Source organism: Microtus oregoni, unplaced genomic scaffold (assembly GCF_018167655.1).
Source record: "Microtus oregoni isolate MIOR12 unplaced genomic scaffold, Mior012 000069F_ref0000032, whole genome shotgun sequence".
Taxonomy (NCBI): Eukaryota; Metazoa; Chordata; class Mammalia; order Rodentia; family Cricetidae; genus Microtus; species Microtus oregoni.
In genome coordinates this window covers 3,897,900-3,913,582 of record NW_024543976.1, presented here as the reverse complement: position 1 = coordinate 3,913,582, position 15,683 = coordinate 3,897,900, and the positions used below count along the sequence as shown (strand labels likewise).

Here is a 15,683-nt window from a genome sequence, read left to right as displayed (position 1 = left end):
CCCAGGGCCTGGCTGGATTCTGTTAGAGAAGGCACTGTTCATTGGGATCAAGGTCCTAGAACTCTCATGTGGGTGGGTGAAATTAGTTAAGCTCATGGGAACAGGCCTTTGCCACTGCAGAATTCCTGACAAAGGTGCACTGTGGGAGATGTGTGTGAAAGAAAAGGCACACAAAACCTCCCAGACTTTGACTAAAGTAGGGTCTTTCAAAGCATGCCCCAGACCGCGTCAGTACCACCCAAGACGCTGTTGGGCTGGCCGTAGGCTTTACACACCCATCCACCCCACAGACTCAGACACAGCAGCATGCTGCCAGCTCTAACAAACCTGACACTTAGTGGACCAGCTTGAGAACCACGGGATTAAACAGTCCTTCCTCCCAGGACAGTTGCCTCCCAGGCACATTTAGGAATCCCTGCTGAAGCTCAACCTGAAAAGGATGTGGGTGGCTCATGTTTTTCTTGTCCCCAACACCTACAGTCATATTGTCAAACAGGAGGTTGCTTGCCTAGTGCTTCTGCATCTGTGGACACTTCCCACTGTCTGGGCCAACGACGGGGTTGGAGGACCTTGGGTGTCCTGAGGGAGGTCCTGGCCATCTGGGCAGGCATATGCTGCCTCATTGACATGTGTGTTCACAGGCTCTGGTGCGCTTCATGTACTCACTGAGCAAGGGCTACCGGAGAATCACCTACCACAACTGGAGGCACGGCTTCAACGTGGGGCAGACCATGTTCTCCTTGCTGGTGGTACGGAGGGCTGTGGGGGTGCGGCAGCCACGGTGTGGCCGTTTTTATTTGTTGATTTTTAAGAATTGCACAATTCTGTCTGGGAGTGTAGCTTAGTGACAGAGTAGTTGCCTAGGACGTTCAATTCCTAGCACTGGAAAAAAAAAGAATTGTGGACATAATACAAGCATAAAAGGAGATTCATGAATAAAGCAGTGGGGCAAGCCTGTAATCACAGCACTCAGAAGGCCAGAGCAGGTTAGCCTGCACCACCTAGCAAGAGTCTCTCAAAACATAAAACCACCAAGAACAGACAAGTGTACAGATCTTACCAAATTTTCTTTTTGTACCACACACACACACAACACACATAAACACATAGCATACATGCCATTTATTTTTATGACCAATGGAGTAATCTATAATATTTTATTTGAAAAAAAAATATATATATCATATAATGGTATGCTCTTCCATTGTATATGCCAATCAGATTATTAAATTTTTTATTTTTATTTTCTGTGGATGAGTGTTTGTCCATGTGGTACACCATATGTGTGCAGTGCCCAGAGGGACTAGAAGAGGGTATCAGATCCCCTGGAGCTGGAGTTTCAGGCTGTTGTGGGTGCTGGCTACTGGACCCAGGTCTTATGGAAGAGTAGCCAGTGTTTTTAACTGCTGAGCCCTCTCTGCAGCCCCAAGATTCTTTCGATATATAAACACATACCCGTATAAAACACATCTCTTACTAGATGAGGCAGAAAGCTTACCGCTGAAGTCATTTTTAGAGGTACAATCCAGTGACGCTAAGTACATTCACAATGTGCTGTGCTTGCCAGGGTCAACTCTAGGACACTCATTCATCTTCTCAGACAGGAGCTCTGTACCCATTAAACAAGAATGTCAGTTTCTCCTAGCTCCTAGGCCACCCCTTCACCTTCTTTCTATAGAAACATGACCACTCTAGACACTGTTGCCAGTGGGATCACACAGACCTCTGTGTCTGACTTTTTTCACTTAACATAGCGTCTACAAGGTTGATCCCATTACATGTTTTCTTGCAGCACAGAACAGTTGTCCATTGCAACCTGTGTGTGTGTGGAGGGGTTGTTCTAGGACACCTCCGCATACCAAAACTTTGTGTGTGGTCAAGTCCCTAATATAAAAAAACAGTGTATTCGTGTGTAACCTATGCCTCCTGTATATTCTTGTTTGAGATAGGGTCTTGGAGTATAGGTCAGTTCCACCTTGAAGTCCACCTTTTGGGTCCACAACTGGTTAGACCCACAGGTATAGAGCCCATAAATACAGAGGGCTGACAGCAATGGCTGTCCTGTAATTTCTTTACTCAACACCCGATTGTTGAAGATGAAGGTTGTTTTCTAACCTTTTAGTATGACAAGCATGGCTACAATGTCTTTGGGTGGCCTTGGTATGTTTGTGTCAATATTTTTGACACATACATTTCAGAGTCCATCATATCTCATCGAGTGTTTCTCCATACAGGTCATGCTGCAACAGCTGCTGGCCTCATGCTCCTTGTCTGCATTCCTTACCCTCATGACTAGCACTACCTAAGCACTAGGGTTTGGAAACAGGAGTTTTAGCTAGGCCACAGAAAGTGATGACAGCAATCTTAGATTAGGTTTTTCTTTCTTTCCCTTCCCTTCTGTCTCCCCCTACCCCTATCCGTGTGGGGTGTGTGTGTGTGTGTGTGTGTGTGTGTGTTGATGCAGGGTCTCATGTAGCCCAGGCTTGCCTTAAGTTCTCTACGTGGCTTGAAGATGACCTACAACTATAGATCCTCCTGCCTCCATCATCTCAGGCATGTGGGCATCACCAAACCTGTCAATTTGGCTTGCTTCACTGAGCCAATGTCAGCTCTACAGAGTTCTCCCCACCTTCACTTCAACCTCAGCACAAACAAGAGTGAAATAGTTGAAGGAACCCTGGAGAAAACTCCTTCTGGCTGTACCTTGACTGGTAGACCAGGTTTAGAAAGTCAGCGTTATGAGTATGGCCATGTTCAAAGACCTCCCAGTGACAATATGGCTGCCAGGTTTGCTATGATCATTACATCCAACCCCTCCCACTCCGGGACACAGATATAGAGGTCCAATTAGGACGACATAGGAGTAAGGTGCTCAGCCTCCCTGTTTACCTGGGTTACCTGGGAACTGTCTCAGCTTGATATTGGAGCTCTACAGCCCGAGTAGGGCAAACCATTGGTCACCCCGTGGAGTGGAAACAGAATGAGATCAGAGGTGGCTGGGGACATAGCTCCCTTGGTAGAGTGCTTGCCTAACACACACAGATCCCTGGGTTTGATCTCCGGCACTGCATCATCTGTGTGTGGCGGCAGAGGCCTGTAATTTTGGCACTCAGGAGTGGAAGCAAAAGGATCAGAAATTCAAGGTTGGTGGTGGCATATGCCTTTAATCCCAGCACTCAGGAGGCAGAAGCAGGCGGATCTCTGTGAGTTTGAGGACAGTCTGGTCTACAAGAGCTAGTTCCAGGACAGGCTCCAAAGCTACAGAGAAACCTGTCTTAAAAAAAAAAAAGAAAAGAAAAGAAAAGAAAAAGAAAAAAAATTCAAGATCATCTTCAGCTATATAGAGAGTTCTAGGCCAGGGCCTACAAGATGGCTCGGTGGGTAAGGGTGCTTGCTGCTAAACCTTATGAATTGAGTTTTATCCTCATGAACTATAAGGCAGAAGGAGAGAACCGGCTTCCAAAAGTTGTCCTTTGGCCTCCACATGTGTGTTGTGGCATATACAAACACATACACAGATAAGTATAGCAAAATTTTTTAAAATGAGTTCCGGAAAAGCCTGGACTATATGAGACCCTGCCTCAAAAACAAAAGCAAAGAAGCAGACTTCCGTGTGTGGGCTCTGGCTGTGCCCTCTCCTCCTGTCGCTCTACCTTGCTTCCCTCCCCCTAAATAAATGCTCGTGGCTGATCCCTCTAATATCCTTCCAGACAGGAAAGCTGAAGCGGTACTTCACTGATCTGGAGGCCCTGGCCATGGTCACTGCTGCCTTCTGTCACGACATCGACCACAGAGGCACAAACAACCTCTACCAGATGAAGTGAGTCAGTTCTTACCACCCCGACTTCCCTGTCTCTCGGTCTCCCCCAGACTCACTATCCATATATGTACAATCCGTGGGCTGGCTTCTGAGGAAAAGCCCCACTGTCCGAAGCCTCCCACTTTCCCCACTCTGCATCTAGGTTTAGATCTACAGTAGATGGAATAATGATTTCCCAAAGATATCCAAATCCAGGAGCCTGGGAATGCTGGCTGACATTCAAAAGGGACTTTTCCGTTGTGACTGAGTCGAGAGAGAGGCTTGGAATGTGAACCAGGATGGTGCGCAGGGTCACAGTCCAAAGGGTCCTGGTGAGGAGCCAGGGAGTTAGGAAGAGCTAAGCTTCCATGTGCTGCCTTCGAAGATGTCAGAAGGGCCTACTAGCAAGGAATGCAAGTGTCTCTAGGAGATGGGAAGGACATGGAGACAGACTCTCTCTTCCAGGGCCTCCAGAAGGAGAGCATCCTGAGCCCCACGTTAGCTCTCTGAACTCCAGGGCTGAAAGGAGGTACACTGTATTGCTTTACATCAAAAGTCAGTGACAGCTTGTTATTGTAGCAATAGGACATTAAAACCTTATCATTTGCTGGGCAGTGGTAGTGCACGCCTTTTAATCCCAGTACTTGGGAGGCAGAGGCAGGTGGACCTATGGGAGTTTGAGGCCAGCCTGGTCTATAGAGCACCAAAACTACAGAGAAACCCTGTCTCGAAACAAAAACAAAAACAAACAAACAAACAAAGCAGCAGCAACAACAACAACAACAAAAAACCCTTATCATTCTAAGAAAATTAAAAAAAAAAAGTTTTATCATTCTTCCCCCTTCCCTGTCTTATGTGTGGAACTAATTTGAGCCGACATGTTAGCAATTGGAAAAGTTCATCCATTCATTCGGCTTGCATTTGTATGCTCCTGGATTGGTGAGCTGCATTGAAAAAAAAAGACAAATAGTAATAATAACAATGATAATGATGACAGAAAAGACAGCCCCCATCCTAACCAAATTCATATTCCGCGTGGCCTCTGAGGTGCTGTCCTTGAAGCATAGTCACATTAAAACATTACAACAGGCTTGGAGCTGGGTGGACCACAGGTATTACCTCTGTGCCTTAAGTAGGTTTCTGATGCCATGGTAAACACCACGACCAAAAGCAACTTGGAGGAGAGAAGGGCTTATTTCATCTATAGCTTATCATCCATCACTGAGGGGAGTCAGGGAAGGAATGCAAGGCAGAACTGTAGGCTGACTTTTCTTTCCCACCTTCCAGCTCCCAAAGAGCCAACACAGAGACTTCCAATTATTACTAACCAGCTCTGACAACTTAAACCAGCCCATTTCTATTAGGCCATGGAAGCGTGCTGCTTACTGGCTTGTTCCTCAGGCTTCCACCCGCTGCCTTTCCAATACCTCCCAGGATCATCTGCCTAGGGGTGGCACTACCCTCAGTGGCTGGGCCCTCCCACGCTAATACTTAATCAAGAAAATGCCCCCACAGTCTTGTCCACAGGCCAATCTGAAGGAGGCATTTTTTTCAGTTGAAGTTCCCTCTTCCCAGATGCCCTTAGCCTGTGTCAAGTTGACAAAAACTCTCTCACACTACTTGAGAACACTGGGATTCCACTAGATTCCACTCAAGCCCACGGCATATAGGACCTTCTGAAGACTAGAGTCCATGCTCCCCCCATCTTCTCACTATCCTGGGGTGCTCCAAGGCTCATGCCGTGTTTTACGCTGTGGGACTCTGAGCAGTAGGCATAGCATTGTAAGTGTTCAATAATTATTTATTGACTTAAAAAAGGACAAATATTTCTCACGGGAACTCAATGACATCCCCTAAAACTTGACTATCTTCAAAACATGGTCCTCTGTGTGTGCGCCCATGTGTGTGTTGCACCCATGTGTGTGTGTGTGTGTGTGTGTGTGCATACACTGTGTGTGTGTATGTCTAGGAGATAAATAGCTCTCTAAAACAGTGCCTGGCCTTGCATATGCTTGTGTCCTTTTCTGGCCTAACAATGTGTAAAGAGTCCATGACCCAGAAGAGGCTCTCAGTTGCTTATGAAGAAAGGCAAGGACAAAGTTAGGATATTTGACATCTACTCCTCGACTTCCACCATCTCATTTTTATTTTGTGCAAAACCCTTCCTGCTTCTTCCCACATGAGCATCTGCCTACAAAAATAGGAGATGGCAGGACTGGGTTATAATGTCTTTAGTCTCCATCTTGGCCATTTTATGTTGATATTCTCTCTCTCTCTCTCTCTCTCTCTCTCTCTCTCTCTCTCTCTCTCCCTTTCCCCCTCCCTCATTTAGATCCCAGAACCCTCTGGCCAAGCTCCATGGGTCCTCCATCTTGGAAAGGCATCATCTGGAGTTTGGTAAAACACTGCTGAGAGATGAGGTAGGATGACCCCCGTCTCACAGGAAGCCTGCAGGGGCACAGGCATCCTTTTGTCATTGGCCGAGGCTGTCATTGTCTTGTCACCATTTAGGGTGGCCACCAGAAGAAGAGTGAGTGACTTTACTACCAGTGCCATTTCTCAAAACTCATCTACTTCTTTTCTTTAGAGCTTGAATATCTTCCAGAACCTGAATCGCCGGCAGCACGAGCACGCGATCCACATGATGGACATTGCCATCATCGCCACAGACTTGGCCTTGTATTTCAAGTAGGTATTGCCCCTCACTTTCATATCAGCAATGATTATAGCAGCAAATGCCATGGTTCCTGCTGATATTTGGCCTGTGTCAGGTCCAACACGTCGTCCCTGTAAGGTAGATGTTCTTTTTGTTTGTTTTGTTTTTATTTTTTGGTTTTCCAGACAGGGTTTCTCTGTGTAGCTTTGGAGCCTGTCCTGGAACTTGCTCTATAGACCAGCTTCTGCTCAAACTCACAGAGATCTGCCTACCTCTGTCTCCCAAGTGCTGGGATTAAAGGTGTGCCACCACGGCCCAGCCAAGGTAGATGCTCTTACACCTGTCCTATAGGGACATGGATTTGCTAAAATCACAAGCTCAGAGGCATCTAGAATGAAGTCTTCATTCCAAGGTCGTAGATTTTCCCATGCTGATTTATTAACTATGTGAATTCAGTAACTTCCCCGTCTGGACCAGCCCGTGTTAGCAGCCCAGCTGCTGTCTCACTCTTATGCTTGGTCTCTTTAACAAGCTGGTGTGTGTTGCAGGAAAAGGACCATGTTCCAGAAGATTGTGGATCAGTCAAAGACATACAAGAGCCCCCAGGAGTGGACCCAGTACATGATGCTGGAGCAAACACGGAAGGAAATCGTTATGTAAGTCGAGGCAGGATTGACCCTCACCTGCCTGGGGTCTGCCCACAGCTCTTGCTGTTCTCAGCAGAGCCCTGGGACACTTGCCGCTTTTGACATTTTCACATTTGAAAGCATGAAGCTGTGTCTAAATGGGATGGCCACAAGCAACCACATATGTTTCACTTCGGTTTTAGCATTGAAAACACAAGAGAATGCATTGTTACTGGTTTATATATCTGCATGCAAAGAACGTACTATCTGAAGCATTTCAATGATAAACCCTAGGATTCACGGAGCTAAGGGATACAGTGTTCAGGTTTTGAACAAAGCGTGCACTAATGGGGCAGAGCAAGCACAAGGACCCAAGTACGGTTCCCAGAAAACACATTTAAAAAGCCAGACGTAACGGAACACTGGGGAGGTGGAGACAGTTTGACCTCTCAGGCTCACGGGCCTGGCAGACCAGCCTCGCCTAGTTGAGCTCAAGGTCAATGAGAAACCCGATCTCAAAAAACAAGACAGATGGCTCCTAAAAGTAATATTCACAGGTGCTCTCTGCCTTCTAGATACACACAAATGCATGCATGTGCGCATACACACACACACACACACTACAGCATCTCTAACCCCAGCACGCCTATGGTAGATGGGTAGCAGAGATAAGAAAATCATTCAGAAGTTCATGGACTAGCCAGCCTGGAGTACGCAACCACCAAAGAGACACCTTGTCTCACCAGGGTGGAAGGCGAGAACTGGCTCCTGAAGGGTGTCCTCTAACCCCCACACCAGTGCCATGGCACGCGTGCCCCCCCACTCGTCCTGCTGCACAGAGCACCCAGATAAGTCTGAAACAGAAGGATACTAGGGCAGTTCAGTCTTAATCCTAAGGAGGTGCTGAAGTCAGTAGGGAAGGTCTACTTTGAAGGACTGCATGCTGTAAGAGAGGATTTCCTAGCAGGCGTACATTCATACACAGCCTTGGGACGACAGGATGGCTGCAAAGTCAGATCCCTGTCTCACTCTATGCGTCAAAGTAAATTCCAGATGAGCCAAGAATTGTCAAATAATGGGGGGGTGGGTGATGGGAAAATTAAAAGGAATAATTTTAGGATAAATTTTTCTAAGAACGACCTGACATCCATATGTTGTAAAAAATGATTGGATAAATTTGAATATTTGAAAATCAAGAATCTCTGCACAACACACACATACATGCACAGACACTAGATACACGCACAGAGACTCAGCCAAAGACAGAATGCAAAGAGAAAGTATTCGTGGTACTTCTAACAGAAAAGCAGCGAATTTTCTCAGTAGATGTTAGTACAGTTCAAGAAAAGGGCCAAGTCAACAGAAAAAAGACAAAAGGCACACGGGCAGACTTTGTCAGGAGAGTAAAGGACGATGGTGGAACGCATACTACATACTGAGAGAATACGAAACAGAGCTACAGCAGAGACAGTGTTTTACCCCTCACCTTGTTGGCCAGAGTGAGGGGAGCAGGTTCTCTCTTTTACCAGTGTGGGGGACAAGTAGGTATGATCTTCATAGAGGACAGTGGGGCACTATTGTCTGTGAAGCTGTGACCCCAAAAATGGAGAGAACATCGTAACTGTTTCCAATTCAAATAAAACTGGGGCTGGAGGGGGAGGGCAGGAAGCGGGGCAGGAAGGAATCGGCAAGGTCAATTGATAGATAAATCAAGACGTCTTCACTGTCCTCTCAGTGAGAAACACGTGGCTTCAGTTTGCTTTTTCGTTTGCTTGTTTTTGCTTTTGGTGTGGTTTGGTTTCTAACGGCACTAATCTCTTTAACAACCACGCCTTCCCTACCCATGAATTTCAGTGTATTCCTGTTTTGGCCAGACCACACATTTTCAAATCCTTCTATGCTTCTTTTTGTTCCCAGTTCAAAAAGCATTCAGCAATAGCTATGCCATTTTGAAATTTCCTCCACCAGATTAATTAGACCATTGCTTTTAAATCCAGCCTCAATCTCAGAACACAAAGTATTGGCCAGGCAGCATGCAGATGACTTATATATAACCCAGTTCCTAATGGAGTCCTCACTTCTACCTGAAACCTTGAGAGCATTGTCTGTCCTGTCCATACTTTATCAACATTGTGGTCTTCTGAGTGTCCATTGAAATTAGGCACCGTGCTGTGCTGACCAAATCCTAGGTGTACCAACCTGCTTCCCCAGTGCTCCATTATATCACAATGCCCTCATCCCTGGTGCCACCCCTAGTTTCTCTCCTATGGCTTTGACGGAGCCAGTTAAGAGAGCAACTTAAAGGCAAGAAGAGTATAGCTATAAATCCCAAGCTTAGATGGCAGAGGCGGGATTGTAGCCAGTTCAAGGCCAGTCTGGCCTACTTAATAAATTTGAAGTCAGCCTGGGCTAGATAGCAAGATCTTGCCTTAAAACCACCAAAAAGGGAAGGGACTATCCTGTACGTTGTCTCCTGCTCAGCCCCAGGGAGCTTGTGAAGAACACTATGGCAGTGGGAAGGGATGGTAGAAAGGCTTCCTCACATCACAGAAGACAGGAAGCAGTGGACTCTGAGCAAGCCACAGCCCCCCAGGACACATACAGTGACCTTCCTCCTCCAGCTAGGTCCCACCTCCTAAGGTTTCAGAACCTCCCAAAGTAGGACCACCAGCTTGGGACTATGTCAACACTCGAGCTTGTGAGGGACACTTCACATCCCAGCCCTAACACTGTCAGCCTTGCAAAGGTCACTGCTCTGGCCCAGCAGCCCCACCTCTAAGATTTCATCACCACACACTCCCCCACAGGTGCACCAAGGGTGTATAAAAGTCTTTGCCACATGACTTCTAGTCACAGAGAAGCCTGGAAACAACTTATGTTCCCACCAATGAGGATTCAGGATAAACACTTACAGTGCATTTACACAATGGACTACCAAACAAACTTTGCAAAGAAATACCATATCAAAGATATAAACAAACAAACAATCAAACATGGACAGGACTGATTATCGTAAAAGCCAAGATGGTCTTCCAAGCAGTTTCCAGGCTGAGCTCTTTTATCCTGCAGGGAACCCAAGGCCTTCCAAGGCACGTCTGGGCGTGGTAATCCGTGTTCTCTTTCATACTAATCTTCCTGAAAACAAACCAGGCAGTCCCACCCTTCTACAGGTTTACAGAGTAAGGCCACGTTCTTCCCTGTCTTGATCTGCCTACAGGACTTTGGCCCAGGCGCAAGATCCTCTAGGCCATAAAACAAGAAGAACCATCTGAATCCCAACATGTTTGAAGTATTGATAGACACTTCAAAGCCTCTTCTGATAGACGTGTTACAAGCCCGAGGAAGGGCCTCAGGCCTCCCCTGTCTTAGAGATTCTGATGAAAACATACTTTCCTCCATATTCTCACAAGAGCACTTTTGACGTGGGATGTGCAGGTTTCTTTCTCTGTGATCCCTAGCAGGGCGTCCTACATCCAATTCTCTGCTGAGCTATTATCTGCCTATTATAACTATTATCTGAACTATTAGAGTCAAATCCAACAAGTTAAGGGTTCTTTGAAATATGCCTCTCTCTCTCTCTCTCTCTCTCTCTCTCTCTCTCTCTGTCTCTCTCTTTCTATCTCTCTCTGGTGGAGATGAAACTCAGGGTCTTGGCACATGCTGGGGCACCTCGGAGTTATTCTCACCCCTGCCTCCATTCCTGTGTGAGAGCTGCATACTAACCAATTGCACCACGGGAGCAATCTCCTGCCTCCGTTTCTGACGCAAATCACAAGTCTAGGCTTTTCATACTTCAAACAAACGTGTGAGTCAGGCATTCTCATGACTTCCTCCTCAATTTCTATGATTTTTCCATAGTGGCTTATAGAACTCTGGGAGATCTCTCACAGTTTCCAGTTTGTATTGGAGGATGGAGTGGCTGTAGATAGATAACCAGACAGAGAGTACATAGGAGCAGTCTGGAAGGCCACCCACCTCTCAACATACAGGTGTCTACTAGCCTGGAAGCTCACCCCAGAACTGTTCAAGAGGTTTTTTGGTTGTTGTTTGTGCTTGTTACTGTTTTTTTTTTTCCTCCCTGAGACAGAGTCTCACTATGTAGCCCTGGCTAGCCTGGAACTCGCTACTCAAACTAAATTGGCATCGCTAGAACTTATAGAACCCACCTGCCTCTGCCCCCAGAGAGCTGAGATTAAAGGCATGTGGCAACTCCTCCTGGCTTACAATATAGTTCAATCTCTAGCCAGCCTTCCCCTCTCAGAAGTCAGTGAACAGGGATAAATATTCAATCCTGAAGTCAGTCGGTCCTCCAGCTCCAGCCCAAAGCTGTCTGGGGATCCCATCCTAGGCCATCTCATCGGCATAAGATAAGGTCAATCATAAGGCGCTCACTGCAAACAAGACACTCCGGCCACTCAGAGGATTTAAAGGTTTTAGGAGCTGTGTGCAGGGACCTGAGGACAAAGGCCGGCTATATTTCCTAGTTATATCCATTATATGCAGTATTTTAAAAAGTCAAGCAAGGCATTAGAAATGGAGGGTTTTGTTCTTCGCCATTCAGCACATAGGCAATATCGAGGTATGTCCCTTTAAACAACCATGACTTTCCTCAGAGGATGTGCCACTATCTAGGGACCATGTTATTAGAACAAAGACAACCTTAGGAAGCACCAAAGTGACAGATTCTGTTATTTTATTTATTTGTTTGTTTGTTTATGGTCTTTTGAGCCAGGGTTTCTCTGTGTAGTCTTGGCTGTCCTGGAACTCACTCTGTAGACCAGACTGGCCTCGAATTTGTAGAGATCCACCTGCCTCTGCCTCTTGAGTGCTGGGATTATAGGTGTGTACCACCACTGCCCAGCCCTGGTATGTAGTATTCTTTTAATTGGTGAGATCAAATCTCATGATGTTAGGTAAGGACTCTCCAGAGTTACACTATAGCCTAGTTCCTTGCTTGTCTGTCTCCCTGCCTGCCTGTCTGTCTGTCATTGATCAGTCTGTCATCTTTCTAGTCACCTGTTTATGCCAGACAGTGTTCTATGACACCTGAAAGGGGCAGCTCTCTTGTGAGTCACAGCTTTGGTTGCTTCCGTCTGAGGTTACTTGGCTCTATAGCTTTGGGTCTGTAGCTGCATAGTATAACATGTGGCATAGGAGGCCTGGCCTGCTCTCCTTATAGTGGCCAAAGAAAAAAGAAGCAGGAACTTCTGAGGACATGGCCAACTGACCCAACTTCTTTCCGCCTAACCCCACCTCCTAACGGTTCCCCACTTTGCAAGAGTGCTGTGGGTCAGAGACCAAGCCTTTAGCACATGGGCCTTTAGGGAGTATTCAAGATCCAAGCCATATACTACTTGTCTGTCTATCCATCTATCCATCCATCCATCTGTCCGTCCATCTATCTATCCGCCTATCCTACGTACCTGCACTTCTATCTATCTCTACTTGCCTTAGAATTAAAAATAAATGAGAAAAAACAAGAGGTAAAAATACAAATAAAGGGCTAACTAGTTGTCATAGGGGGCATTATAATGTTCTTATTGAATTGAAAAATTCCAGGTCAGATTCTGATGTGACTGCTTCAGTTGACAGCAAAAGCCTACCATTTCCAGTGATGTTACACGACAAACATTTCCATAAGTTAAATGAGCTAAATCTGAAGCTTCAATGTTTCACTGAAAGCAAAATTGAAACTCATTATGAGATAAAATCCCTTTATGAAAATAAAGCCCCGGAAGGGTGTACCAGAATTAATGATGTTTTAATATACCTGGCCATTTTCAGTATCTTGGGTTAACACAGCGCTCCTGAAGATGGATCAGAGGTGTAATTGGTAGTCCTCTGAGAACTCTTTGTTCTTTCTTGCTGGCACGCATCCCGGGAATGAAAGAAGTGAGACTCCAGTGTTGCCTTTCAACAAGATGGAAGCAGAGTGTAACTGTCAGCAGATGGGTCACTCAGGGTTAACTCAGAGAAACCTCAAAGAATGAGTGGTCTCTTGTAATGGAACGCTTTCCATCTCCAGGGAATTTATAAAAATGAAAGCCCCACATAAAATAGATGCAGTCTAGCAGTAAGAAGTATTCACCCATTATCTGATTTTAAAAATCCCACTCAGGTGGGCAGTGGTGGCACACACCAGGACTGCACAGAGAAACCCTGTCTTGAAAAACAAAATGAAACAAAAAACTCAAAAAAACAACAAAGCCAAAAAAAAAAAAAAAAAAAGAACAGCAAAAAACCCTACCCTATCTCACTGAGATGAAGTTCCAAAATCAATCACTTTGAGTATCAAATAATTATTTATAAAAATAGATAATATGTTTTGTTCTTTAGGCTAACTGTATGACTTAATCCAAAGGGGAAACACTAACACTTGAAGGTTTATGGTCAGTGAAAAAAAAAATCAGAACTAACTAAAACTAATCAAGGTATTTGGTTATGAATGGGTGATCAGGAAAGACTATAAAGTGCACACATCTGTACACAGATAAAAAACATATCCACATATGTGTCCATGTATATACAGTATGAGGATACAGTTCTGCAGAAGTCAAGTAGAAATCTAAGTTTAAGGAGAGAAACTTGTGTTTTTCTGTCCCCGATGATGAGGGCTGATCTGGAGTTAGCACACCCTACATTCCTTTGGATTTGGAAGAGTGAAGTAACAACGTTCTTTTGCCGTCAGCATTTATAATGCAGTGCAAACTAGATCCTTGCAGATAGTTAAACAGATGACGAAACCGTTTCAGCTGTCCGGGAAGGCTCACATTTTTCGAAACTATTTATGTAGACCTACAGTAAACATGGTGTGAAGACCTGGAAAGCAGGGCTTAACGACCTTGGCACCGCTGATGTATATAGGGTCAAATCTTTGTTGTGGCCTTTTCTTGTACCCGAGGGCATGTTGGGCAGCTTTACCTGTCGGATGCCAGTGAGCAGACTTTCCATCCCAGCTGTAACTACTAAAAGTCATTTCAGATGGTAGCAGGGATGCCGCCGAGCGGAAACCTCTCTGGCCAAGAAGCACAGCCATGAGGCAATTTCAGTTACATCCATGGACTTCTGCCTCTGTATCAGAACCACTTCCCACCTGGGCAGAGTGGAGAAGTTAGACATTTGGAGCCTTAGCGCCAGGCAGTCTGGGCTCAAGTCTTGGCTCTCACTTATTGGTGGCGTGACTTGAGCTGGTTTCGTCACCTCTCTGCCTCAGCTTCCTCTGTAGCTCAGCGGGGATGATAATGATAGTGTCTATTGTTTTTTTATTCTCCCAGAGTTGGCTGGCAGTAAGTGAAACGCTTTACAACTCAGCATAGGTAGGTGGTGCTTTGGGGCACTTCCTGTAATATAATGACATATAGATTTGATCTTTGTTCCTGGTTCCTCACATGGAGCTTCTAAGAGCCTTGGGATTTCCTGAGCAACCGGTGATGGTATCTTTTGTTCTCATGAAAGTCACTCTTGGCAGGAGCCTAAATAGTTTCAGGATGGGGGCTGCTTACCAGAGACACCCCGATATAAGGAGCTTGATACTTTTAGCCTCATTTCTACCCTCCAGGGAGGTGGGTGGGGAAGGCCAGGATCAAGTTAGTTACCAGTGACTCATGGTTTCATTCATCAAGCCTACAAGATAGAAAACCTTCATAATATTGTTTAAACACAGAAGTTCAGAGACCTTCTGGATTGCACATGGAGGTCTTGTGTGGCCTAAGGGACCTTCCTTCTCCCAACCCTTCCATGCTTCTCCTTCATCTGTTTCTCAGTTGCTTAACACACAGCAAATGTAAGCAAATTGCTTCCCTGAGTTTCGTGAGCTGACCCAGCAAATTATTGAACCTGAGGGAGGTTATGGGTGTCCCCACACCTGGTTAAGACCAAATCAGACAGAAAAGTGGCTAATGTTGGATCGACTTCCCAAGTGAGGGCCTTCTGTGAGACCCGACTATTAAGTCTGAGGAATCAGGGCTAACTCTAGGTGGCAAGTGACTGACTTGAATTGTGAGTGAGGAAAATTCTGAGATGCCCTAAAGTTAGTAAGAAGGTGAGGGTGGGGTGGGATGAGAGATAGAGAGGAGAGATGATGAGATGCTATTTGGCTAACAATTTAGTCCAAACTGACAAAAAACAAACAAATAGAAAAACCAAACTTCACCTTCCTAAATGTACGGTGAAACCTTGTCTCTAAGTCACCTCGGTGCTGTCACAAGTCCACTTAGGACCCCAATCATCTGAGAAAGAACAAGCCGTTCTCCTATGCATTATTCTCCTATTCCAGACCTACCGGCTCCTCTGCGCTGTAGGTTACTGTGACTTCTTCCCCCAAAACTCAGGTACCACGGGCATCTTCTAACCACTCCCACCCTGCAGCTGCAACTGCGAGATTTTGTTCCAGGATCTGGCCCTTTATTTTCCTGGCTAGCATCTATAATGGCTCCATAAACCATTATTTACAAGATCCCTTGGTCTGTAGAGTTTGAGTTCAACCTAAAGAAAACCCCAGCACTGTCTTCCGGTACTTTGATCGTCTTGGAGATGCTTATGTTGTGAGCTTCCTGTGGAATGAGACCTGCACCAAACCCCTTGCTGTGTCCTGAGCCACATC

The 15,683-nt window shown here is 45.7% G+C and overlaps 1 protein-coding gene across 1 annotated transcript in view; it reads left to right on the top strand.

Moving 5' to 3' along the window:
- Positions 1-15,683, top strand: part of Pde6a (phosphodiesterase 6A) — a 57,103-nt gene that overhangs the window by 30,766 nt on the left and 10,654 nt on the right. The window contains exons 13-17 of the mRNA XM_041641416.1: positions 642-749; positions 3,711-3,820; positions 6,132-6,219; positions 6,387-6,487; positions 7,004-7,111. Coding sequence (XP_041497350.1) covers positions 642-749; positions 3,711-3,820; positions 6,132-6,219; positions 6,387-6,487; positions 7,004-7,111 — 515 coding nt within the window. The remainder of the gene's footprint in view (positions 1-641; positions 750-3,710; positions 3,821-6,131; positions 6,220-6,386; positions 6,488-7,003; positions 7,112-15,683) is intronic.